The sequence below is a fragment of the Larus michahellis genome, chromosome 2 (assembly GCF_964199755.1).
Source record: "Larus michahellis chromosome 2, bLarMic1.1, whole genome shotgun sequence".
In the NCBI taxonomy this organism is placed as follows: domain Eukaryota; kingdom Metazoa; phylum Chordata; class Aves; order Charadriiformes; family Laridae; genus Larus; species Larus michahellis.
In genome coordinates, this window is record NC_133897.1 from 117269889 (window position 1) to 117295440 (window position 25552).

Sequence of the window (25552 nt, forward strand, 5' to 3'; positions counted from 1 at the left end):
CCCTCATCTATCATGACCAGATAATTAATATTCTTTCTGGTATTGCAGTAAGGCCAATTTTGCAACGTATCACACAACACGTCAGAAATAATGTAAGTTACGAAAGCTTGTCTAAGAAGGCAGAACACAGAGGGAGCCGGTATTTGAGCAAAGTAGTAAGAAATTTCTTTACCATCTCCAAGATGATTGAATTGCCCTGGGAAAGTGGAGAAATGACAAAAGGATGCACCTGGGGGTGGAATGACAGAAGAGAGGAAACTCTTCAAGGCCAAATTATAAGGCAGAATGAGTGTAGCAGTCATCAGGGCAAATGGCAAGGACTCAGAAATGCTATGGATATGCAGAACTGGTAAGGAACTGACTCCTAATGCCACCTGTACAGGTCTTTAAGTCATCAGTTGGGGAGTGCGTGGGACAGGGAGCTGCTGGGACAGTTTATTCATCAGGAAGTAAGTCCAAGAACGCCCCCTTCTCTCAGCAGGCCTGTGGGTTCCCGTCATAGCTTCCCAAAAGGATCTAACAATGTCCCGTGTTTTGTCTAAAATACTGCTCTGAATGTAGCCTGCAGTCATACTAGTCATCTTTGCAGCAGTTAAGTCTTCATATTCTGCAAAGCAAAATTCCTTGACTACCTCCTGTTTAAGTCTATATACTCAAATTCTTTGAATATTCATATTTTTTGATTGAAATAATAGTCTTATACCTATTAATTTAAAATGTGTGTTTTCACTTTTAATCATATTGAAGTCTGTTGTCTGAAGTCTGCTTTTTAGAGATTTCTGAACTTTTGAGAATCATAAACCTTCCTGGACTTCAGGTTACAAGCTTAATTTCAGCAACTGCTACTGGTAGTAAATTGTACTGATAAAAGTGAACAGTGACGTTGTAGTTAACTCCTGTACTAAAAAGCAGTAGCTCTTCCAGACCTATACGTATTGGTCTGTTTAAGGATGCTATGTATGCCCATACCCCTGTGTGAGAATACACTATTTGTGATGTTTCATAAAGGTAATACTTAAAAGGGATTTTTAAATTTTCCTTCTGATTGGACTAACTCCTCTTGAATTTATGAAGTGATTCCCATTCTAAATTCTTCTCTTGGCTAGGTATTCCTGTCCTGGCTAACTTCGCCAAGACTGCCAATTCCCACTAGTCAGGCCCTGAGGCCAACATCTCGTTTCACATCCTCTCTGGCTACACTTGCTAAACTGCCCTGCAGATTCCACCTCATCTGACGTGTTGCATAAAGTGTTTTCCAGCAAAAGGAACTTAACTTGCTAAATGTAGGCAGAACTGTTAAGTGAATTTGCAACTTAAACTGTTTTCTTATATGAGGACTGTAAATACACTCAAGAACTTTCCATTTATAAAAGTATGGACACAGTAAGAAGTTGCTGACATCCTAAAGCTGGGAGGTATCATTAATGTAGATAACACCTGGAATATCTGACCTAGATTACTTTAAAATATAAGACTACTAGAGCTGAGATGAAATTTACTGGAAGGAGCATGTGATGTGGTGCTCAGGTCTAGTCACAAGAATACTACTATCTGTGAGTTCAGTAATTTGAAAGAAGACTCAAGTGTGTTTAACTACAGGCTGGCTATGGAGCGTTCATTTAATGCAGCCTCAGAAAAAGACAGGTTTGATTCTTCCATATATCATGTTTCTCGTATGATCTCAGCTGAACTAGCATGTACATTCTGATCATCTCTGTGCAAGAACAATGGACTAGAGTAGATACTGAGGAGAACCTTTCTAATAAGCACAAGCCTATTTACATTTGATGTACTTACAAAAGGTAATGACATCTTCTTTCTGCAATTTTGTTACGTTGGTCTAAATGTCAGGAAAAAAGAAGAACAATTTAAGCTTAAAAAGTCTTAGTTGTTGGAAATTAGAAAACAATTCATCCTATCACTACTACTATCTCTAACTTTTACTGCTCCAGGCTGCAAAATTAGTCCATATGTCTGTGGGATCTGGTCTTAAATGATGACAGACAGATCGTTACTAATACTACCTGGTAACCTCTATTTAACTACAGCTCTCTCTGATTTGTATCAATTTGTTATTCGTGTAGGGTTGGGGAATAAAATGCTGATACAGAGATTTATGCAGAGATTGCACTTCAGACAAGGCTCCATTAATATCTTTTGTCTTCTTGATGGTTCATAAATCAAGACCATGGGAAAACTGAGTTTGTTTTTCCTTGCTAGATCTCACCCTTCAAGATCCTGAAGTAAAATAGAATTTACCTTTGCTTTCCAACATTTATTTACTACTAACTACAAGCAAACGTACTAAAATTAAATATGCATCATCCCTTCCAAAATATTTTTTTAAAAAGCTTTATTAAACATATACTCTTTAGAACATATTTAAAGCCTTCTACAACCTTGAAGGAATCCTCTATCGTACATAAAAGTTCTTATTTTCAGTACTAAATAGAGCATGTAAGCAAGTGCTACTCACACACAGTAACTGAATGGTAACAGAAGTGGCCACTGGTAACCGAAACAACATGTAGAAAACTATCTCAGTAACGACTTAAAACTGGGTTAGCATCTGCACAGTACAGCAGGAATAAATTATCATCTGTTCTGTACGACTAGAGTTTAGTTCTGAAGGCAGTACTGGTCTACTAGTATCTGTTTCTTTTTCAGTAACAAAGTATGTACCTCTTGAAGTATATAAAAACCTGGTAACTTTAAGGACAGAAAAAGCTAAGTAGCTTAGGCACATTTCCACATTAATAGAAGCTGGTTTATACCATTAAACAGCCATCTCCATTTTAATAGGTGGATGAGGATTATAATCTTCAATCTGAAAATCTTCTGCCTTAAAGTCACAGATGTCTTCAACCTTACGAAGAATTCTGAGTTTGGGGAAAGGTCTTGGCTCCCTCTGAAGCTGAAATAAAAGCAAGCTTATTGTATAAAGCTAATACTTGAGGGCAGAGATTTTGTGTTATAAATTAGATTTCATTAATATCAGTTCCGATTAAACTATGTAGATTTTCCCTCCTCCATTTATACTACCAAAAAAAAAAAAAAGAAAATTATAATCCGGTTAGATGGAATCTAGTTTAGTGTTTTGATAGGGAGCAGGCCGTGGATTCCCTGATCATCAAAATGCACTGCAAGCATTTTCAATTTGCAGAGCAATTCCAGTGGTTACAAATTAGATTCCTTCCAGAGGAAACTAAATTGGAAATTCTGACCCAGATAAGCATCAAATGTGCTGCAGTTTCTCACAGGACATTTGGGTCCAAACCAGTAACTAGTTCTCTGTATGGCTTTGAACCATATGAATGGTAAGGACACCCAGTCCAAGCTAAGTCTAAGGAAATAAAATTCTGATTTGCTCCTATTGCAACAAGTTACTTTCTGAAGAAAATATAGCCTTATCTAACCAAACAGTAATACTGATTAATTCTGTGAACTGATAAGTTATCCTTCTGTGATATACTACAAAGACATTTTATTTTGTATTTATCTGTACTAGGTGGAATTGTTTTCTAATGTTTTGGAATGATGAAATCAAAAGTAGCAGTACAGATTCTGGATCTCTAACTTGGTTCTAGAATAGTACACTGATGTCCATTTCAATCATGTTTGTATTGTATTTCTGTTTGCTACCTGAGTTGGAACACAGGTTAAGGTACTACAATTATTAGGATAGAAATAAGAAGAAAAGCCACACAAATTAATATTTGCAAAAGGATATTTATGATACCAAGATAACTTAGTATTGGATAAGCATTGTGGAAGACAAAAGGAAACAAGAATACAAAGTACTTACTTGAACTTTCAGAGGTTCCACATGATTCAGATATATGTGAGCATCTCCTAATGTGTGTATGAACTCTCCAGGCTGAAGAGAAAGGAGAATACATGTGGTTTTCAGATAGTCAGGTTTCAAGAAAACAAAACATTACAACGCTTACAGTACTGACTCTTTAACATCTTACATCTAGTGCGGAATTGCAGCTTCTGTACTAGATTGGATTATCAAGGCATCCTTGCAAGCTTTGAAGGACATTGTCTTCCCAGACTAATGCATAATAAATGAGAAATATAATGAAATTTCCACTAGCTTACCAAAAAAGTTATCTTTGAAATCCTGCTAGGATAATAGCTTTGGTAAATGAATGGAGCACTACTCATCTGCTCATCAGGATGGAAACAGATGGGGAAGTGACATCCAGCTTTTCCACTGCACTTCTAATAAGCTGGACTTGCCAAAGTTGGTTTCAGACTAGTTGCCTTAGCCACTACTAAACAATGTAGTTTGTGGCAGTGGAGGTGTCAGTCATAGGCTGAACCCCAAAGCACTTACAAACCCATCCAGATGGGTTTTGCAATCTTGCAAGTTCTGTGACTTGGCCGCCCCCGAGAAATCTAATTTAACTTAGGTAAATTTTATCAGCTATTTTTCTGGCCTCTGACTACTCAAGCCTCGGATATATTATGCTAAAAACCACCAAAGCTGTGAGAGGAAGTGGATGAAAGGCAACAGCTGCTTTACGGACATAACATTAAACTTTTTCTAGTACCTTGACCTAATTTCTTATGTATGCCTGCAATTGCTGTGCAGGCTGATTCTTCCCTACTTCCCTATTTTAAGTTCCCCTTCATGTTGCTGGTAGCACGAAGATCAGGCCCAAATGGCCTTGCTAGTATAATTTTTACATGCAGGTGTTTCCACAAGATTGTAGTGCATTTAAATTACACTGCCAAATTACAAAATACAGCTCTGGAGTCAGGGTAGTAGCTATTCGAGCACATACTACCACTCCACATAATCATCTACAGTAGGAGATGAAAAAAAAACCCGGCTGAAATCATAGCTGGAAGTTAGGTGGGCAGAATATCCAAACTGGATCCTTGACAGCAACCGCTGAGCTACTGTTTGCTTCCAATAAAAAACACATGCTGCAAAATGTAATCACTTCTATGTTATTATCCTATAAGTACAAGTGCTCAGTTCAGATTTCCAAGGAGCAAACTAGTGGAACAGGTCAGTTTTGACATGTTCAGTTACAAAGACATGGAGGATCTTCTCTCTGTCTGACCTGAATTTAAGAATTCTTACATTGCTGATCCTAACCGCCCATACAGACCAGAGACAATTCACATTAAATTCACAGGGCCCTTTCTTACACATATTTCAGCAAGATTTTGAACAGCATGTTCATTCCAGTTTTTCTTGGACATGACATGAAGAGTCTTATCTTTTAGTCCTCACTTCTCAGACAAGATTAAGTAAAATGATTAAATAGCATACCTTTAGCCCTGTGACATGGGCAATCATGTATGTGAGCAGTGAATAGCTGGCAATATTGAAAGGCACTCCTAGTCCCATATCTCCAGACCTCTGATAGAGTTGGCAAGACAATTCACCATTTAGAACATAGAACTGGCAAAGGGCATGGCATGGAGGCAAAGCCATCTGAGAAATATCTAGGAATTGCAGTACAGGAAGGAGGGGGAAAAAAAAAATATTGTAACAGCATTACTGTGTTATAAATGTAGAAGATGCAAAACCTGAACAAGCACTTAATGAGATACAGTAGAGCGCAAAAATCCAACTACACTATCATTCTGTTGTTTTTTCTCTTGTTTAAAAGCACCCGCTGCCTAAGCAATTAAGTCTGGGTCATGACAAGCTGTCTCCTGGGCTGTATGACCAGAAAAGTCATAAACAGATACTCCACAGAACAGATTTATGCCATAATGCTGCACAGCAGTTTAGTTTTACTCACCTTGGCGAGACAGTTGATTTCCCTAAAGGAAGACATTAAGAGTAAAATTAAGAATGTACCCCAAAGCGACCTCCAACTGCTTCATCTTACTCTGTTCCCATTGCAACATGCCTTTAGTGCTTGCTGAGATATAAAAGCAATGATCAATAAAAAAACAATAATCAAAAAACAAAAGATCTTTTGAATGTTTATCTACACTTGAAAGTGCAGATAGTGCAATTACAGTGCAATTAAGGAAAACTTTAACCAGGCATCTCCTCGTATCCGAGAATGTTTAACCTTAAAAATAACAGCAACAGCATATGGCAACCCCTCTCAGAGACATGAGTGGAAGACGCTGGGTGATTTTTTGTGTGCACAGACCTGCTGATGCTGAAGTTACACATTCTCTGGCACTAGCTCTGACTTAGAAGTAGCCCTACAGAGTGAATGGATATCTAGACAACTGATGTTCAAGGAGATGATTACGACACAAATAATATTTTTGTTCTCTAGCTTTAAGGTTTTTGTGAACTTTACAATTTTTTATATGGCTAAAAAACAGACACACTGCTTTCGTACACTCTTTTTTGGTTTGGTTTTTTTTAGCTTTTTAAAAATGAGAATTGCTGTCTGTATGTCAAAGACAGTGGTAGCCAGCTATATCCCTTACTTTAACCTGGAGAGAAAAACTTTGAAGTAAAGGTTCAAAAATTTTGAGGTCTGAACATGAGAATGAAGTGGAAAGAGAATGAAGCTTATAACGCCTGGTCATTTTCACCACATTCCTGGTAATTTTATAAAGAATAAGCAAGGATATCCAATGGAACTGACTCTTGACACAGGATTAGAACATAGTTTAGCATACAGCAAGATAATATCCAACTGCATTCACTTAAAAGTCTGCTGTCCAATACCTTTGGGATTCCAAGCACACATAATGATTCTTCTGTCATCTGGATTGGTTTTGATCATTTCAATCACTTTTTGCAACTGATCAACTCCTTGGTTGGAGTAATCTGAAGAAAGATATCAAACAAGATCTAAGCCAGACAGATTCAAGTCATGATATTTTTTTAAAGCCCAGCCCAAATCCCACTGAAAAGTGATACCCAAGTGACAACTTCTGATGATTTTATTGTAACTCAGAAAGTGATTAAACTTATCAATTGGCACCCTGCAAATTCAGATTATTCTTGATCTTCCTTAGGATGCTCTAAGGCATGTGAAATTCTCACAATGGTATTTTTCTGCATCCCTCCATCTCTTTATGTGCTTTGAGTACCTTTAGCACCTATTGAAATAGGACCATTTAGAACACTTTATTCCAAGCCTCAACAACTAGACCATTTTTAAGACCAAATAAGAAGTCTGCATAAACACTACATCCCAGGAAACAAAAGCCGCAATACAAAAAAATTAATTGCACAAAGCATGTTATTTTGTCATTCATGATGGCTTGTTACCTAAACAGGACAAAAGCTGTACTGGAACAGGCAAGATATGAGTCTATGATTCTATGATATTACCACTTAGTCATTCATGGTATTTAAAATAATTTGCTTGTTGTGTTTCCAGATTAAGATGCTTTTCTAGATGTTAAACTTGCATACTACAGTGCTCCTTCTAAAAAAAAAAAAAAAAGAAAAAAATAGAATTATGCCCAGATCAGTAACATGGGGTGCCAGCATTCTTTGCATGCTCAAAAGGAGAAAGTTTTTGACAGATGAATAAAAGCATCCATCTAGCACTCACAAGGTCATGTATTAAAACTAAATTTCCATAGCATTTAGTGCCAGAAGGGAACTTTAATCATTTATAGCACAGGATATTACACTTCACCCAACGACGCTCACAGGCTGATTTTTAGGCTCAATACCACTTACATAAGAAATTCACTGGAATTAACTGAACATTAGAATGGATTCCAGAATAAAAGAATCATTAGTTGTTATTCATTGCTCTGAATCATGCCAGTGAATCAGCATGGCTGGTAACTAATTTTTTTCTAATAACTCTTATTGCCAAACAATACCAAATTATGGTTATAGGGAGACCCAAGCTGGCAAACAAGGTAGTAATACATAATTAGCATCTCAGGGAATTCTTCTGCCAGCAATACTGTGCCAGAAGCCTTTTCAAGTGATTATATTAGTTCCTGAAGCTAATTACCTATCCATTAGTAATGCATTTTAAGGAAATCTATTAGTAATGAAACCTATGGGAATTTATCTTGTTCTTTTTTTCCAAGCTATGTTATGCCTCAGACATTTTAAGTTCAGGAATGCTGAAACATTTTAGTAAGTTCTGAGACATGTCAGTTCACAATCTGCATCATTTGTGTTAGCACAAAACTGTATTCTGCCAGCAGTCAACATGCCAATACCAAGTCTAAAATCTGTAACTAATGTGAACTTTGAGACTGTATTGACAAAAAATCCAAGAAGAAAAGTCATAATTAACTATGTTGTTATTCTGAGTTAAAAAACACCCCAACCAGATAGGGACAACCATTTATAACTTTTTTCTTATGGCAGTCCTCTAAACGTTTTGTACATCCTCTCCTTCAGTGACTTAGAAAAGAGCCATCAAGACACTTCAGAGCACATCTAATGAACCCGTTCGACTGAAAATAATACCAACAGGTACTGAATCACACCATAGCTTCATAGGTTCGTCCTACTTTGTGCCAGCTGCAGACTGGATAAAACCTTTCTCTTCCACTGTCTCCAATGAATGTAGTGCAACAATGTCAGTTTTTGCCAGCACAATTGTATCATGGAAATTAGGACCCTGCATTGGTATTCTGGTAAGTGAGGTGTCACAGTCATCTCACGAAGCAATCAAGATTGTATTTGCCTCTGATTACCTGTGTGCATATCTTTGTATTCCGCTCCAAAGTGCCTCCACTGGAAACCATAAACTGGTCCCAAATCCCCCTCCTCTCTGGTGCTGAAACCCTGCTTATCCAGGAACTCACGTGATCCATTAGCATCCCAAATCTTCACACCCTTTGCAGAGAGCTCTTTGGCATTTGTAGAACCCTACAAAACACAGACAGTAAGGAGTCTACATCCTAATCCCAACACAGAGGACAAGATTTGAAACAGCTATATTAAGCTTTGCTAGTCTACAGTATTTCTCCACTTCTAAAGGATGAACACTCTGATTAATGCACTGGATGAGGTTCTTGCACATGGACACAATAAAACTTACGAGCAACATACTAGAATGAAGTATGAAGTGCCATGCTGCTGTTACTTATCTCAGGATTCTTCTAACTTTGTGAATGGACAAACAGTACAGTCTCAAGGTCAACTGTGGTACCTTATTTCATTACACATTTGTGGAGAACAAGACTGTACTTTACAGACAGATAAAAGTAGGCAAAGAAAAAATTTACAGCCCAGGCATTGTCTTTGCCAAGCCACCTATAATGAGGTTAAGGTCTTAAAAATCCTTTTGTTAAAATGACAAAAATGACAAAATGACCCAGAGAAAACTCAATGAGTTCTGCAACATGTCCAGATCAGCACAATCAAAAATCCAACATGGAAAGTGTTGTGTTTTGAGGAGTGTCTAGTCTTTTATACTTGAATAAAGATACTGTAAAAAAATGAATGTGTATTTGAGTGCTGCTATCTAGCAAATGGTTAGGTAGACTTTCCTATACCTGCATAATATCACAACATATAAAGGAACACTTATATCTTAATGTATTATCTACAGTTGAATTTTAATACTTTAACTACAGCTATTATCTCCATTAGATCTCAGGTTTTTGCTACTAAAAAGCCTAGGGTTTACATCAGCGTAATCTCACCTGTGGTTCTGCACTGCTTGTTTCTGTTCAAATCAATAAAAGCTACCTCAATATTAAAAAGCAGACCATTAAATTGCCTATAATCTACTTCATATTATGATTTCTTATTCAAACACAAATAAAAGAAACTGTACTAGGCTTTATAACTGTAGGGTACAGGGAAATTGTCAAAAGGCCTCACTATTTCAGACTATTTCCCTTAAAAAGAAACAGAAAAACTCTTCTGACTGGTAACAATGCAATAGTCTCCACTAAAATGCACAGAATGTCGTGAAGATAATGGCCTTCAACTTGTAGTCAAAATATTCGATGGTTACACTTCTTCTGTTCTGTCGTACGAACAGAAGCACCTGCAGTTACCCAAAATGTCTTAATCCATTCCACACTAGTTCGTTCTGTTGATACCCCTCTCAGGCACAGAGACATCCAAACACTGAACCTTGATGAACCACAGCAGCTCCTCCAGCACTCCTTTCCAGAACACCCTCTTTGTTGTTAGCAGCGGAAACTGATCTGAAAAAAGTTTCAGAGTGTCAGAGGTGACGAGCGATTTGTCAGGGTGACCTCCATAATACAGGCAGTAATACCACCACCTATCTGCCATTCAGAGGTTTGGATATGAAGTAAAGAAGCTGGTAAAGGATGTGTAGTTCTCATATTCAGATCAAGGAAGACAAGAACCTGACTTTTTTTTTCCTGGGCAGAGGGGTAAGATGAATTATCTGTGGGGACTTCGACAACTCCCCCATGAAGACACCAAGGTGTAGCATACCGATGTATGTATAGGCATTTCCAATGGAAAGTGCAGGCTTGAGATAAAATTTTTGGCAAATCTATTTCACAAACCATCCTTCCTACTATGCTTGAACGATAGGAAGGACCAGGACAGGCTATCTCAAGATCTTCCCCGTTTATTCACCAAGGGACAGCGATGGGGCCGGGCCAGGCCTGGCCGCCGGGCCGAGGGAGAGCACGGGTCCCAGCTGCCGCAGGCTGGCGGGCAGGGAGAGGGCGATGGAGTTGCCGGTACAGACCTAAACGCCTCTACAGCCCCCCGCAGCAGCTACGAGCCCCGGCATTGAGCGGGGAGAGGCCTCCCTCTCAGCAGGCGGGAACGGGGCACCGCCGGAGAAGAAGATGGCGTCCCCGTCCCCGTCCCCATCCCCTCCCCCGGCGCAGGGCCGCGACCGCTGGAGCCCCGGCGGGCAGGGGCAGGGGGCCGCGGCGGTGCCGACCTCTCAGGCTGTACCGCGCCTGCATGCCGAAGACGGAGATGGTGCCGGTGCCGGTGCGATCCTCCTTTCGGTGGCCGTGTTGCAGGATGTGCCGGACCTGCCGCAGGTACTGCGGCTCGCCGGCCTCAGGGCCGCCGGGCTCCAGGGCGCTCGGCAGCTCCCCCTCAGCAGGCATAGTAGCCGAGAGGCGCCCGGGGCGGCTCCCTGCGGGCCGGGGTGGGCTGCAGCTGCCCGCCTGTCCCCTTCCCGCCGGCGCCCTTCCTCCGAGCCCGACAAAGGCCGGCCTTTCCCGCCAAACGGCGCCGGGGAACGGGCGGAGCGGGGCCCCACCGCCTCCTCCCTCCCCTTCCCTTTCCCTCCCCGCCCAGACACAGCCTTCTCCTGGCGGGGGGTGCCTGAGCGCTGCCGCCTCCCGCCTCCGTCGCAGGGCCGGAGAGGACCTGGAGCGGTTCAAGCGGGGCGCAAGAAGCCCCCCGGCCGCCCTCAGGCGGTGTCCGGTGTCCGTTCCTCTGCCGCCCTTGTGGGCTTCCTCGCCTCCGGCTGGAAATCCTCTACAGCCGCCATCTCTGGCCCCGCGCGGGGCTGGTCCCCCTGACAGGGATGTCCCGGGCACCCAGCCCAAGTCTGTGTGCCAAACCACAACGGCTTTTCCTCGTTCTGCACCCAGCGTGGTGTCCTCTGAAAATTTTCTAGGTGTACTCTCTCTCTTAGTCAAAACAAACTGATATTAGGAAGAAATTCTTTACTGTGAGGGTGGTGAGGCACTGGAACAGGTTGCCCAGGGAAGTTGCGGATGCCCCATCCCTGGAAGTGTTCAAGGCCAGGCTGGATGGGGCTTTGAGCAGCCTGGTCTAGTGGGAGGTGTCCCTGCCCATGGCAGGGGGGTTGGAACTAGATGATCCTTAATGTGCCTTCCAACCCAAACCGTTCTATGATTCTATGGTATGATGACCTTAAAAGTCAAGGAGTCTGTATAAGCCACTTATCTCTTAGATAAAGCCCAACTTTCTGACAAGCGGTGTAATTACAGGAGTTACGACTGCTAATCCCTCATGATTAGGAGCCTCTAAGGCATGTGTCATGGAGGTTGAATGCAACTAGAAGACTGTGCACTAGAAAATGCTACTTCTCCTTACAGCAGGCAGGAAAACATATCCGTCCCACTAATTGAAACAATGAAATGGCCTTTTTCTGGTATAAATGTGTATACTTACTTGCATGTATAGAAGGAAAAGGTATGGTATAATTAGGGTATGGTTATTTTTCTGTACTCATACCTAATCTAGATAGTTTTGTACACTTTGAAATGAATACAATTTATTTAGCAGAGACACAGTTGGAAATGGTGAATATAACAGCGTGTAAAAAATGCATAGAAATACCAGGCATAGCAAATGAAACCAATCCACCTAGAGCTCTGCTTCTAACTAAGAGATATATCCGTTCTTAACCTTTATTGTAACTTGCAAATACCCTTGCAAGCTAATGTGTATAATTTAGGAAAAAACAAACATCTTTTCTGATAAAGGTTTCCCTGTTAATTATGACTCCAGAGGCGAACTACAAGTAAGAAATGCCAAAGGCAGAAGAGTTACGCATTACTGCATATTCAGAAAAGTCATTTAATGTACAAGATAAACATCAAAAGCAACTAGAAGAAGAAATGGAACATTTTCATTGGAAAATAATATGCTACATGCATATGGAAATCTGGTTGATTCAGACTTAGCTGAATGTGCAACATCTGTAGGGACCAATCTTGAAAAGGCTTAAGAATGTGCTGGAATTTAAGTATGCAAATAGGAATTATTTGTATGCTTACAGCTGATTATTTCCTTAAATCTTTGCACAACCAGGGCCATAGCTGGTTATCAAAGATTACCTAATTTACAACATAAATAACATCTTTTTGAAATAAATGAATATTAAAATAGATTTGAATTTGGTTTTGAATTAAAAGATTTCTACAGTCGTCGGTTGCTAGCTCATATGTCACAGTATTTACTAAGCAAAATTTTATTTATATGCAACTATTTTAATCATAGTCATTTAACAATTAGCTGTATGTTGAGCTTAGGGGTTTTTCACCTAAAGAATATTGGATTACTGGATTTCAGGAAGAAAGATTTCACACATCTTCTTTCCTAGGAGAAAAAAAAAAAAGGTGATTAAACATTTTGGTTTTGGACTGAGAAAAAGATGTTAGAAAAATAAGTGTATGGGGAATGTATCAGTGCCCTGCTGTGGAAACATACGCAACATAAAAACCAGACGGAAACAGATTATTTTTTTTTCTCTTTTTCCCTTCTTGTAGATGTTTCCAAGTTTTAACTCTTTGCTTTCATCACTCTTTCATGTACCCTGAATCTTGTGGAAACTGAAAGTAAAATGGTATCGTCAATTGGAAATCAATGCCACTCAGTTTTCTTGGGTATGAAATGGCTACACAATATACGTTGCACAGAAGAATCAGACTAAGATTGAGGCTAAAAATCATAATCAGACTAAGTAAATTAATCTTGTCACATTAGGCCTTGAAGATCAGTCTTACGTGATCTGAAATAGTATATATCATCAATAACTGCATAGAAATTACAGAGAATTTTGAAGGAAAACTGTAGAGAAACTGTGATGAACATTTTATTTTATATGTTTATAAATACTCTTTTAAAAGTTTCTTTTTTAAATATAATATACACATAATTTCACAGCAGCATGATGCCACCTGAAACTACCCCATCTTTCCTGGAGATTCCCTGTGGGGTTAGAGAATACAAAGTGCTCTTTTCCCCCGCCTCTCTGCCTGGTTCTTCCCTCTCCATCTGGAAATCTCTTAAGCATGGAGAGAGGCCTCTGTGAGCCCTTTCTGCAAAAATGGTTACAATTCCATGAGAAGGATCTTTTTGTGCACATTTCTGCGAGTAAACTGCGGACACTGTTAACACTTAGTCTAAGCAGAGCACTGCTAATGGGAAAATGTTATGGTAAGACACCTCTTTCAAGTCCTGGTGCTGATTCTAACTTTGCAGTCCTACATCATAAAAAATAACAAAGAGCATGCTCTTAAACACCGCCTAAAATAAAAAACATAATGAATAGTGGTAATTCCAGTTCATTCGTGATTAATGAACACAAAGACGTGGTTTCCGATGCCAAGGCTCTGCACTGTGGTTGTGAGGCAATTCTTTTCTGAAGGAACATTTATCATCACATTACCTCATCCCAGATGTTACTTAAAGATTGAGGGTTTCACAGTTAAATAAGTCAAGTCTTTTAATATCATGTCTGTGTTTTGCAGGCTAGAACATTGAGCATTTGTTTTTGTTTTCCATAATGCTTGTGTTTGTCTCTCAATCAATGTGTCATTTCTGAGGAGACGGTCTCAAATATACCGTGACTGAATCCTGTGCCAACTCAAGTTTATTGCGATGTAAACACTTCTTATAAAGACTCGCGTTCTCTATGAAAGGAGAAAGAATGAACTTACCACTTAAAAATTCTGCTTATATAGTTGCAGTGCTTTCCCAGCTATGTATTCAATGAATTCAGCACTCTTTGTGTCTAAGTTGGGAGGAACTTTAATGGTAAAAGTAGGTGAAGTCAGAATATTCACGTCTACCACGGTTTCATTTTTACCAGAAGGATCCCCGGGTACCACCTAGAAGAGAACAAATCAATACTTTAGACACTATGAACTACTGGATACTTTCAGTTTTGTTTATACGTGCTGCGCCTACTGTCTTTAAAAGGGGAAAATTAAAGAGAGGAATATTTCAGACTTTTCTACTTTCTTTAAATTACTTTCTTCTGAGGAGACAGTGGGTGTCTGAATTTATGCCAAAGCTTATTGTAGGCGGTGGGAAAAGCTGACATGGCACTGCAAGACCATATTAAAGAACTGCAGGTTAATATTTATACCATGTATACATCTATAAAGACTTTCTGATCTCCTAATGAAAACCTGTGTGTGAGTTGTCCCACTAATTTCAAAGTTTTGAGACAAAGGTTGTGTGATTGAAATTATTCCTTCCTATGTGTTTTTCCAAGCCAGACTTAGTTCTATAGCTTTATTTTTCTAGAGCAGATAGCTCAGACTCAGTTGGGAAAGTGTGCTTAACTATTGCCTGTCCCCTTGTTCCTGATTTTGTGATTTTTGGTGGATTGCACAATCATTTCATATAAAGTTTTGTAGTAATAGTAGTACGTTGGATTTCTGAGTTGGGAGGGGGAATAAGATTTCTCCCTTGCCCAGGAAAATGGATTGAATTTACCTTGGTTATACTCTTGTGTGCCACATACAGTTAATCGTGATGTATTTATTGGAGTATTGACAGATGCTGTTAAAGATATGCAGCTTCCACTGCAATAACCTGCGTAATATTTGCCTTCTTTGAGTTTTGGGACATACAGGTACAAACATAGACATATAGCTAGATATTCAGTGCTCCAATAAGGATTTGACTGGTACAGTGAAATTTATCTGGGAAGGTAATCTGAGGTCAGTCAAAGCTGCTAGTGTCAATTTGCTCCTATCAGACAGTGGTTCAGGTTAGCCTGTGAGCCATCCATCAGGCTAAAAGGATTTAGAGGAAAAGAGTTTCTAATCTCTGGAGTTTCGAGGGATTATCAAGCATACATAAAAGCAAGATGAGTAGGAATTTTGTGTTGTAAAACCCCAAACATTACATGTGTACAAACATCCACAATCCCCAAGAGCGTAAGTATGAGCAAAGCATAGGTCAAAGACAGCACTGTGCAGTAGTTCCCTTTGGAAGATAACCCTTACCTTAACTATATTGAAAATATTTTCTGGTCCGATGGTCATATTGGATAACTCAGACACCCACCCAAACCTTTCTTTCATTTTGTTCAACAAGTACGAAGTGTCTTCTGTATGATGCTGAACCACCTGGAGAATCTGCTCATACTGTTCCCCCGAGAGATTAACCAGTTTAAAGGCTTCATCAAACTTGATGTGCAGTTCAGGAACATTGGGGCAGTCTGTTAGAAAAGACAGCCAGCATGAAACTTCTAGGAAAGTAGTATGTCTTGTACTTCATCTTTTCTATCTGAAGTATAGAAAACTGTAAAAAAGTCTAGCAAGGGGGCATGTTTTGGGTTGGTGTTTAAATAATGCTTAAAAAAAAAAGAAGTAATTCTTGCTGGCCTATACTGATAGATTTAGTGTAGGCTTATAATGGCTAAATGGATTAATTATCCCATTTGCTGTATTATAATGACTTACCAAGTACTTTAAGGTTTATATAATATTTCATGGCAATAGATTTTCTGTTATGCTAAATAAGAGCTGGTAAATTTTACATATAGGAACTTCACAATCCCCTTACACGGTATCTTTTAATTGCTTATATTCCATTATCAGTCCTTCCAAGTATTTAGGTTATTAGAAGAAAGCCTGTAATGTATGTTAGTGTTCCTGTTGAGTGTTAAGGCCTAATATTTATCTAACAATAGATAGACATTAGTATCTGACTAGTATCATCTACCATGAATTCAGAACTGGAGATTGCTGGTTTTTTCTTTAGTAAAATGCAGATTTTAAACAAGAATATTATATTAAACCTATACAAAAATTACTGTGGAAAAATTCAATTTATTCCGTGTCAAATAGGACTGTCAAGGGACCCTTTCAGGCTGATAGTACAGTAACCACAGATAGAAATTGTTATCTGTAATAGACAGTTGTAGACAAAAAGACATTTTTAGTGAGATGGAAGTGGTCTGATATTCTTTTCAAAATGTATCATCGGATCATTAATATTTGCCGCATTGGAGATATTCTGAAGACATTTGGGTTTAAGCATATTCTGTGGCTTTTAAGACTTAAATAATTCTGGAAATGGATGTGCTATGTGCGGTGGGAGTCCTGAGAGCAGTTCTAGGTGATGCAGTCTCAATTTTTTCCAGGTGCCAATGGGGAGTGCATCTCCTTACATACTGACAAGCAGTCCCCTTTTTGTCCGTTATGTCAGCCCTGTTTGCTGACATGGTTCGACAAAGAGTAATTGCAGGCTGTTCAGCTCTTGTTTTCCTTGTGAGGAGCGGAATGCTACCTGACGTTACATCTGGATGTCTGCAGGAGAAGCGAGTGTCAGGAGTTGGAGCTTCTCCTCACTTTCTGCTTGGCACTTCTGAACCCAGGCAGGATTACTACCTGGCCTCTTGCTTCGCTGCAGGATGGCAACTCCAACAGAATATATAGGTATTTTGTTATGGAGTGCAGAAAGTCTCTTTGGACCTCCAGCGGTATGTTAACAACTGAGTTATACTGACACTCTGTGGAGACAGTGGGGAAAGGTAATTGAAATCATCTGGAATGAGGAATAGCATTTGTATCGGTAGTTACTGAGAAGAAATTCAGTGACTCAATGTTAATTCCAAAAATATGGAAACAGCACAGTGGAAAATGACAGCCTCAAAATCTGCAAACCAGTTATCAATGCATTACAGGAAAAAAATCAGAAAATAGCTATTTACCATGCAAAAGATTGTCTTGACATTTCTGACATCTCTCATGAAACTGTGGGCATCCAGAGGAGTTCTCCCGAAGCTCCCTGCACAGAAGCCTATGGCGCCCTGATCCAATCTTTGAGAACATGCCACTTCTGTCGGGATCTAGAATGAAGTCACCATAATTTTAGACGGCCATTAAGCTTAGGGTCTTGATAAATAGACGTTTGTTACCTTCTCCGTGTGCTAGAATATAATTTCTTGCCTTAATCCAAAATATCTGGCATAAACCCCTTCTGCCCCTTCCCCCCAAAAAAAGAAAAAAAAAGGAATAAAACATTAAAAAGTAGAAGTCAGAAGATACAAATCATGTTTTCTTTCAAGGAATTCATGCCACAAAAGTATATTCCCTTATAAAGGCATAGTAGTGTATTCCCCACTAATAGCCAAACAATTGCTATTATTACACATTATTTCTAAAACATGTGAGTTCTGATAAGATCTTTTTGACCCTTAGAAGTCCAGATGTTTCATCATCATGTACAGCTAGATGAGAGCACAGTACCAAAGCTTATTTCTGAGGTAACATGAGCCAAGATACACGAAAAATTAAAAAAAGCGGTTGTAGAATCACTTAAGTTTATATTTCCTGATGACCATATAGTGGTTGTGTCCCCTACCACTCAGACTTATGGCATGTCCTTACTGTGATCTCCTTAGAGATAGGCACCAGCACGTATTTGAATGATGCTTGTTTTTCTGTTTGCATTTGTAAGATACGAAGGATAAGGCTTATTTGTATTCCAAAAGGTGATTGAGGGTTGTCTCCTCTATTGAGAGTTATCATCACCTGAAACCAAGTTATGCCCAGGATTTTTCTGGTCCCTAGAAAACCTGATGGCTGGCCTGGGTTTGATTGGCACGTTGCATTGCAGTGGAAGCCTAGAGCAGGGCTGGCACCTGTCTGCCTGAGCTTAGTGTCTTTTGACAAGGGCAGGGATATGCCTTGACGTGTCACAGAATTACTCTAATGTTTTAGAATTGGTGACGTGTCAATATGATATGATACATATCATATCCTGACAAATGCTGGGATCAGACCTGTCAGTCAGCCTTATGGAAACCCGCGTCCGTCATGAATTCAAGTGCTCCTGAGGAACTCTTGCAAATGCTTTGAGAATTGCTGTGAAAATCAGGCTGTGTAGGACCCTTAAGTCCCCCTGTGACATTTCTTTGAGATTTCTAGGTGATTTGTACCTTTTAATTTACCTGATAAAGTTATCCTTGACCCATGCCTGTTTAACCAAGAAAGCCTCCAGAGCTTCCATACCGTATCTCACACCAACATAACTCAAACTGAATCCCTACCATAGTTTAGCAATCCCGAGGGATTTGATATTATTGACAATGCAGTTGTCATTAGATAATTTTCATTATCTAACACTTACCTTTGGCTTGTTCTGGCACATCTCTTCTACTATTTCTGTATTCGTCAAATACTTCAGTAATCACCTCACTGACACCTTCAAACACTGTCCTGCTGAAATCAAAAATTGTCTGTAAGAAGCCAGGTATACCCCAGCCTTTCTGTGAGCCGTCATTTCTGGTGGTGTCCTCAGGTAAAGCTGGCATGCTGGGGGACTCATTCAAGTTCAGATCAGACATGAAATACGCCTGAAAAGACTGGTCAAATTCTTTTTGCATCTGCTTAAAAAAAATGAAACTTCTGTCAAATATTGAGCCCATGTCTGATAATAGTTGGCTAAATAGATTTTCCATTTTTACTAGCTGGGTATCCTCTTTCTCAGGCTTTTCATTAAACTGGATGTCTTTTCCTTGATCCTCATGAAAAGTAAAAATGAGTGGAGGTATTTTCCTCAAAAAATCTTCAACCTGTGTATAAAAAAGAGCTAGATCAGCTGCTTGACAAGTAAACAGTTTTTCATCTCTCAGGAAAGTAAGCTCTATTTTTTCTCTTTCAAATATCCATAGAAACAATGCCCTCTTAATAACTGCAAACACAGCATACTCTCCAAAGTAATTTAAGACACTAGACTCTAAAGAGTGAAAGTACATTCAGTCTAAATCATTAGCTCCAAATCAGATCTGGAGTAAAAGGGTTGCCAGTTGCCCGTTAATCTGTGGAGGCTCAAAGTTAGTATCGGCGTTTGGGTTTCTTCCAACAAACAATTTGGACTTTATCTTGGAAACATTTCTGTGGTACTTATGTGCAGTGGAGGGAACAGAAGGCAATTGTTCTTGCTGTGATCTGCAAACACCCTACCCTCTCTCACCAGTGGCCAAGTCCTCGCATGCTTCTGCAAACTGAAGCCCATTAAAATCAATGAAGCAGTGGCCCTGAGTCCGTGGTTTGATGATGGAAGAGACTGGGTGTCCACTCTGCTTTGCTCAGTGCTTTAACATGCTACCTTCGCCTGAGCAGATGCAATGTTTTGTGGAGTTGCGCTTCATGGCATTAGAAAACTGGTGTGGGTTAAGAAACACCCTGCCGAGTACATACACCTACACATACATATACCTTTCAAAAAAAAAAATCAAATCAGTGGCTTGATCTGACCGCTAGTGCAGCTCAGAAGATTGTGAAACAGCACTGCAGGAACAGCCTTAGTCAGTATTGCCCCTGCTGCCTGTGTGTCATCAGCCACAGCTATCGTCTTTGTCCTCTTTTTTGAAAGAGATTTAGGTCACAACAGATTTCTTACTTTGAATGCTTCAAAGAAACCATATAGCTCCCTGAGGAAGTTACCAAGAGGGTCAATGACAGTGACAGTGCAGCATGTAACTTTTACTGCAGTAATTTCAATCTGACATCCACAGACTCTTGAAATTCCAAGAGAAACATTTAAGGTATCCATGAGAGGTATCTAAAAAGCCCAAAGTATCACCAGTAGTCTTAAATTTAATATCTTCCACATTTTTGCCTGAATAATTTTAAGAATATGCATAAATGTTAAACACCTTTGCTCTAAAGCTTGTCGCTTCTGAAACACACCACATTTAATTTTTAAGTTATCATATATTTCAGTGCCGGGGGATGTGAAAGTTAAGTAATCTGGGTAAAATTTCAAGAGCAGTAATTGCAAAGTTTCAGTGGTTAAGTTGCACTTAAAGCATATGCCCAAATAAAAAATGGGATTACAATTTTGTTAAGTCTTGTAATAATAACATGCCAGCCAGGAAAGTTTCTGGTAGAATTAGGGGAATCTCCTTTGCTGACAGTTTCCTTTATTAAAAAACAGTTAAGCCTTTTAAAGTGGTTTTGTTACTTAAAGAGTAGATTTAAAATAAAATAAATATAGGAAAGAATGATGTTGTATTAGTAGGTGATTTTTTCTGATGGAATTTTGCTAAGTATATCTACAGTTTTTATTCTGCCGATTTTCAGATGGACCATAAAGAATCTATGTTTTATTTTTCACAAACAGTTATTAAGCATCTTAATGCAAGTCCTACCGTGAGAGACAATGCTGTATATCTGGAGTGACTCTGTTGGAGTCAGGGGAATAATCAGTGTCAATGGAGTCATGCCAGGGTGCAACTGAACTCATTTTGGCTCAATCTTCAATGAATATAATTGCATGTAATCTCTGCCGTATGATTTCATATTTCCAGACACTCCAAATCAAATTAATTTTAGTAACCTGAAATAACTGGCAGATCTGGGTGTTGAGAAAATAAGATGTGCTCTCTCTAAAACTGTTAGGTGAATTCAAGATTATTTCACAGATAGAAAATTTCTTCCTACCTTTCTTCTAAATGTTGATAAACCATGTTTGCAAGTTGTGTAATATCTCATGCAGGTACTTTCTAAACAAGATTCACATTCATCCCATAAATTTTTCAAGGATGCTTGACATTGTCTTTCTTCTTCTTCTAATCTTTCCTTTACTTCGTCCATAAGTCGCAAGGCTTGCTGAGTAAGAAAAAAGATTCAGTTGAGGGCAATTTTCGGATTAATATTCTAAATACTTATCCCAGTGTTCATCACCCATTTCGGCGATTTATAGTTCCATTTTTTGCTAATCCCTAACCATTAGGGTAGGTTGTCTTCTCAGCTGCAGTCACAAATAGAGGGAACTGAAAAATGAAAAACAGAGGGCAAAGCCTACAAAACCAAACGGATCTCTACAGTCTACCTGGATCTTTGAGGTTATGAAAAAAGCCCACACATTTTTCTGTGCAAGAAGCATTCAACCTCTCACAAGGTTATGTGCTCAACTCATGTAATTTTTTCTCCATATCATATCTGCACTATTCATCTATTCCACAAATAGCCCTTTTTTGTTGCTCTGCTCTATTCTTTAAGGGACTGATATTCCATGAGGCTAGGTCCTTGCCATACATAAGCTCTTCCTCTAATGCAGAAACATGTAAAAGTATAGCATTTCCTCTGTTTGGGATTATACTAATCCAAAGACTGTAGTTAGGGGGTTTCTTCCTGCTCTTGGAGAAGTGTGAGGCACTCCTTCCATACTGAAGGGAAACAAGATGCATTTTACAATGCTGCTTCTATTTACTGGATCATTCTTCATCAGGTAGAGCACAGAGCTGAGCAGATCAGAAGTGGCATTTTAGAACAGACTTGGCAAGGGAAAGACAGAAGAGTTTTTCGTATTGAAGCAACTTGCACATCGTGAATTTCTTTCCGCAAGTACAAGATATTTTAATAGCTTAGGTTTCCAAACGATGTTCCAAGTTGTTCCTAAGTATGACAGAAACCTTTTAATTGGTCAGTCTCATTACATTCTGGCATCTTTTCAATAGGGAAGAGGGTCACAGAAAAGAAAACTTCTGTCAGAATGTGCTTGGTAGAGACAGTAACTGTGGTCTTCATTGTCTATGTTAAATTATTTTCTGATCTTTCTCATACATTTATTCAGTGTTTTATGAACTCTCGCTATGGATGTAAGTCCTGTGTAAATTAAATCATCCAGTAAAAGCTAACAACAGCGTAGATCATGGGAGCGTACTGGTGTTCCTGAAGATGTTAGAAAGCTATCAGGTACTTTTTAGCTTGCTAATACAAATAGTTTATCTACCAGATGTTGGGCCAAGAGGGGATTTTCCTTCAACTCCTTTGAGAGTAATAGTTAGGATCTTTGGATTTTTTAAAATATAAAGTAATCTCAGTTTCTCAGGATCATCTGAGCACATGGCTCTGAGCCTAGGCATTGCACTAGGACACTGGAAATTCCCCAGATCCCCTGTACTTTCTCCAGAGCACATTATCAGTTGTGGCTTTGATATTTTTCTGAAGGTCTGAAGTTTGCAAAGCAAGCTGGGAAACATCTTGTGGCCTGTGGTGTATAAAGACATGCAGGGCAGATCTGCTGGACCTTCCGCACAAAAGACCTTTATAAAATTGCTTGCAGTTGCCTTGGTGTGAATTCAGTGAAGCAGAGGATTTCTAGAAATAAGCAGTAAGTGCAATAGTTTATTCAACACATTGCTGTTGCAGCAGCTCTAGCTTCTGGATGTCAGAAAGCTCAGGCTCTCCCTCCAAAGCAAAGTCTACATACAGCATTTAATGTCTCCTTTTACTGCAGAACAACCATATCTCCACATGATGGTCACCATCAGTTTGACTGTGCCTAGGCTGCCACTGGTTGCCTCCCAGCTGCAGAATGAAATGAGAGAGCTCAAATCTCAAGGAAAGTTGTGTCAGACACCATGTTTTCCCTTGCAGCCAGGATGGGCTGAGTGAAGGTAACTTGCTAACTAGTGGTAACTCAGCTGTATTTTGTCTAGTGCTCACTCTTCCAGTTTCATTTTAGAAATAACTTAGACATTCAGCCACAGGGAAAAATTAACAGCATGCCACTAGTTAGAAAGCTGTATTTCTGAGGAAAGACAGAAACTCTTCACCTCTAGCTTTCAAAAGAGCCGCACAATCTGGAAGAGGCGTCAGTGAGGCAGGCGGTGCTCTTGTTCAGTGCTTTATTCCAGCACAGTCTGAAAGCTTCCCTCAGGGCTGAAGCCTCAGTCTGACAGGGTCCTGCCAGCAGGCGAGCTCTTTCTTAAGAAACTGGCAAATATAAACTAATTTTTTAACTTCTTCTGAAATGTGAACATCCAGGTTCCTGACAGGCTGATATAGGATGTCTGTTGTCCTAACTCCTGCTTCCAGGAGACAGGCAGTGAGATGCCATGAAAGTTTTCTTCTGGGGCAGAAGCAGATTTCCTATCAATCCTATGGCCATGTAAAGAGATGTATGCTGCTCAGAGTGTACATACAACGTGGTTTACATTCTTCCCAGAAAAGGGGAGACACCAGGGGATCCCATCTGGGTTGCCTATTGGCCTAAGCACAATGGCGGGCTGTACTACTTCCAGAAGGTAGGATAAATCCATGTACAACCCGCCTCATCTTTGATTAAAAATAGCCACATCTTAACAAAAATACAAACAAAAAAATCCAGATGCACTTAAGTTACCTGTTTTTCTTCACTGCTCTTCTTCAAGGTTTTCATCAGATCTACGTGCTTATCTTCATTTTTTTGCATCATAATTTTCATCTGCTTAATACCAATCAAAGCTTTCTTTACCTCTTCATCTACATACTTCTCTCCAACTTCAGATAATACTAAAAAAAGCCAAATTATACAGTGACTTAATCAGATTTTAACACTATCACAAATTGTCATGCACTGATGATGAGGGAGAATGAAACAGTTCTATGTTTCTCTACAGTTGCAGAGCCAAATCTTGAGATAGTGAATGCTGAATAACACAGAGCCAAGACAGCTTCCATCAGATAAGAATCTGTCCCAGAGCCTTTGCCAGCGATCAGCTGTGTGTAATTCAAGCTATATACTCAGCTGTCCCACTGCTGATCACTGAATCCCAGAACAGTTAAGGCTGGAGATCATTGAGCCCAACCCTCCTGTTCAAAGGACAGTCAACTAGACCAGGTTGCTCAGGACCTCATCCTGGGTTTTGGATATCTCCGAGGATTACTCATCAGTTTTCTAATCATATAACCTATATATTTATCTTTGATCTGAAAGCAGCCTGTGACAGCTTCCCTTTACATTTTGAAAATGTAGATTACAGGTGCCTTCAATCTACTTTCTTAAAAATACAGTCTCCAGGCTTCCTATGAAATAATGACCATAGATGGTTACCCAACCCAATGGCCTAAGTTGGCCCAGACGTTGCACCTTGAAGCTCTGCATGATTGCCTATCCTTTATCTGTATTTGTTCCCTTTGCAGAAATACCCTGAATATCACCGGAGCTATACAAAACAAGAAAAGAACACATCACCCTGAGACTGACAAAAGCACGTCAGTCATTTCTCCCTTTATATCTTCCTTCCCCTCCCCTAACTTTTTGTTTGTTACAGAAATATTATTAACAAAGACTGAAGCAAAGGAACGTGTCATGGCAGATCCTCTTGGGATTCCTATCCCCAAATTAAAATCATGCTTAAATGTGAGCATATGCAGAATAGCTGCTTTTTCCTAAAGTAAATAATTTTATTTCAATTATTTGTAATAACCATCTTTTCCAAAGTTTATTTAGACAAACAAAATAATTTAAAATCTGTTGAATTGAATTTGGGGTTCAGTTTGTATTCTAATGATCTATGAGGGACCAAATAACCTATAAAAATGCTGTAAACACTTTTTTTGTAAGGGGATGCTTAACTGTTAATCCTTTTATTGTCTTATCCCAGTTGTTCTTATCTCCCTATTGTGTGTGCGTGGATGCATGTAGTCAGCTATGGTTTCAAAGCTCCACACATGAAAGCAGATCTTCTTGACACCAGTGAGTATGGAAGTCAAAATGCACCAGGAGATTGGAGACTTGGGCCCAGGGGCTTCCAGCAGACCCCTGGTAAGAAAAGCATACATACGCTTCAGGTTTTCCCGGGGATTCATTTCCTCCTGCCTTGTCGGTGCGCACTGATGTCCGTTCAGCCATAGCACGTATATTATAAACAACCAAGAGGACTTCATGTTCTTTCTGTTAAAGGAGCAGGTTGGTGCAGTTAAATGTAAGCATCTTCATGATGCTCAAATGCCTAGGTGTAATGTTTACTAAGTATTATACAAGTTCCCATTAATTTTGACTTTAAGTATAGTTTCTGAGATCTGTAACATGCACCTAAATGCTACTGTTAGTGAAAACACATGAGTAAGAAGCTTGACCTCATTTGTAATTATCTATTCAGACTAACTAGATGAATTCCACTGAGTTTGCACAGTGGTGTAACAGAATCAGGACATATATATATAAAACTGAAAGCTTATG

At 39.5% G+C, this 25552-nt stretch overlaps 2 protein-coding genes across 2 annotated transcripts; both read right to left on the reverse strand.

Moving 5' to 3' along the window:
- Window positions 1-2259: 2259 nt before the first annotated feature.
- TYMS (thymidylate synthetase) lies at window positions 2260-11129 on the reverse strand. The gene is made up of 7 exons (XM_074576794.1): window positions 10806-11129; window positions 10010-10083; window positions 8617-8791; window positions 6665-6766; window positions 5291-5466; window positions 3806-3877; window positions 2260-2914 (listed from the first exon to the last, which is right to left on the reverse strand). Exons 1-7 carry the CDS (start codon window positions 10978-10980, stop codon window positions 2777-2779), a joined length of 912 nt encoding a protein of 303 aa, XP_074432895.1. The 5' UTR covers window positions 10981-11129; the 3' UTR covers window positions 2260-2776.
- A 3166-nt stretch (window positions 11130-14295) lies between these two features.
- Window positions 14296-25257, reverse strand: CLUL1 (clusterin like 1). Its single transcript, XM_074573604.1, has 7 exons — window positions 25155-25257; window positions 23732-23880; window positions 21043-21210; window positions 18725-19169; window positions 17304-17441; window positions 15592-15806; window positions 14296-14463 (listed from the first exon to the last, which is right to left on the reverse strand). The coding sequence occupies exons 1-7, from the start codon at window positions 25255-25257 to the stop codon at window positions 14296-14298; spliced, it is 1386 nt and encodes a 461-aa protein (XP_074429705.1).
- Window positions 25258-25552: the final 295 nt, after the last annotated feature.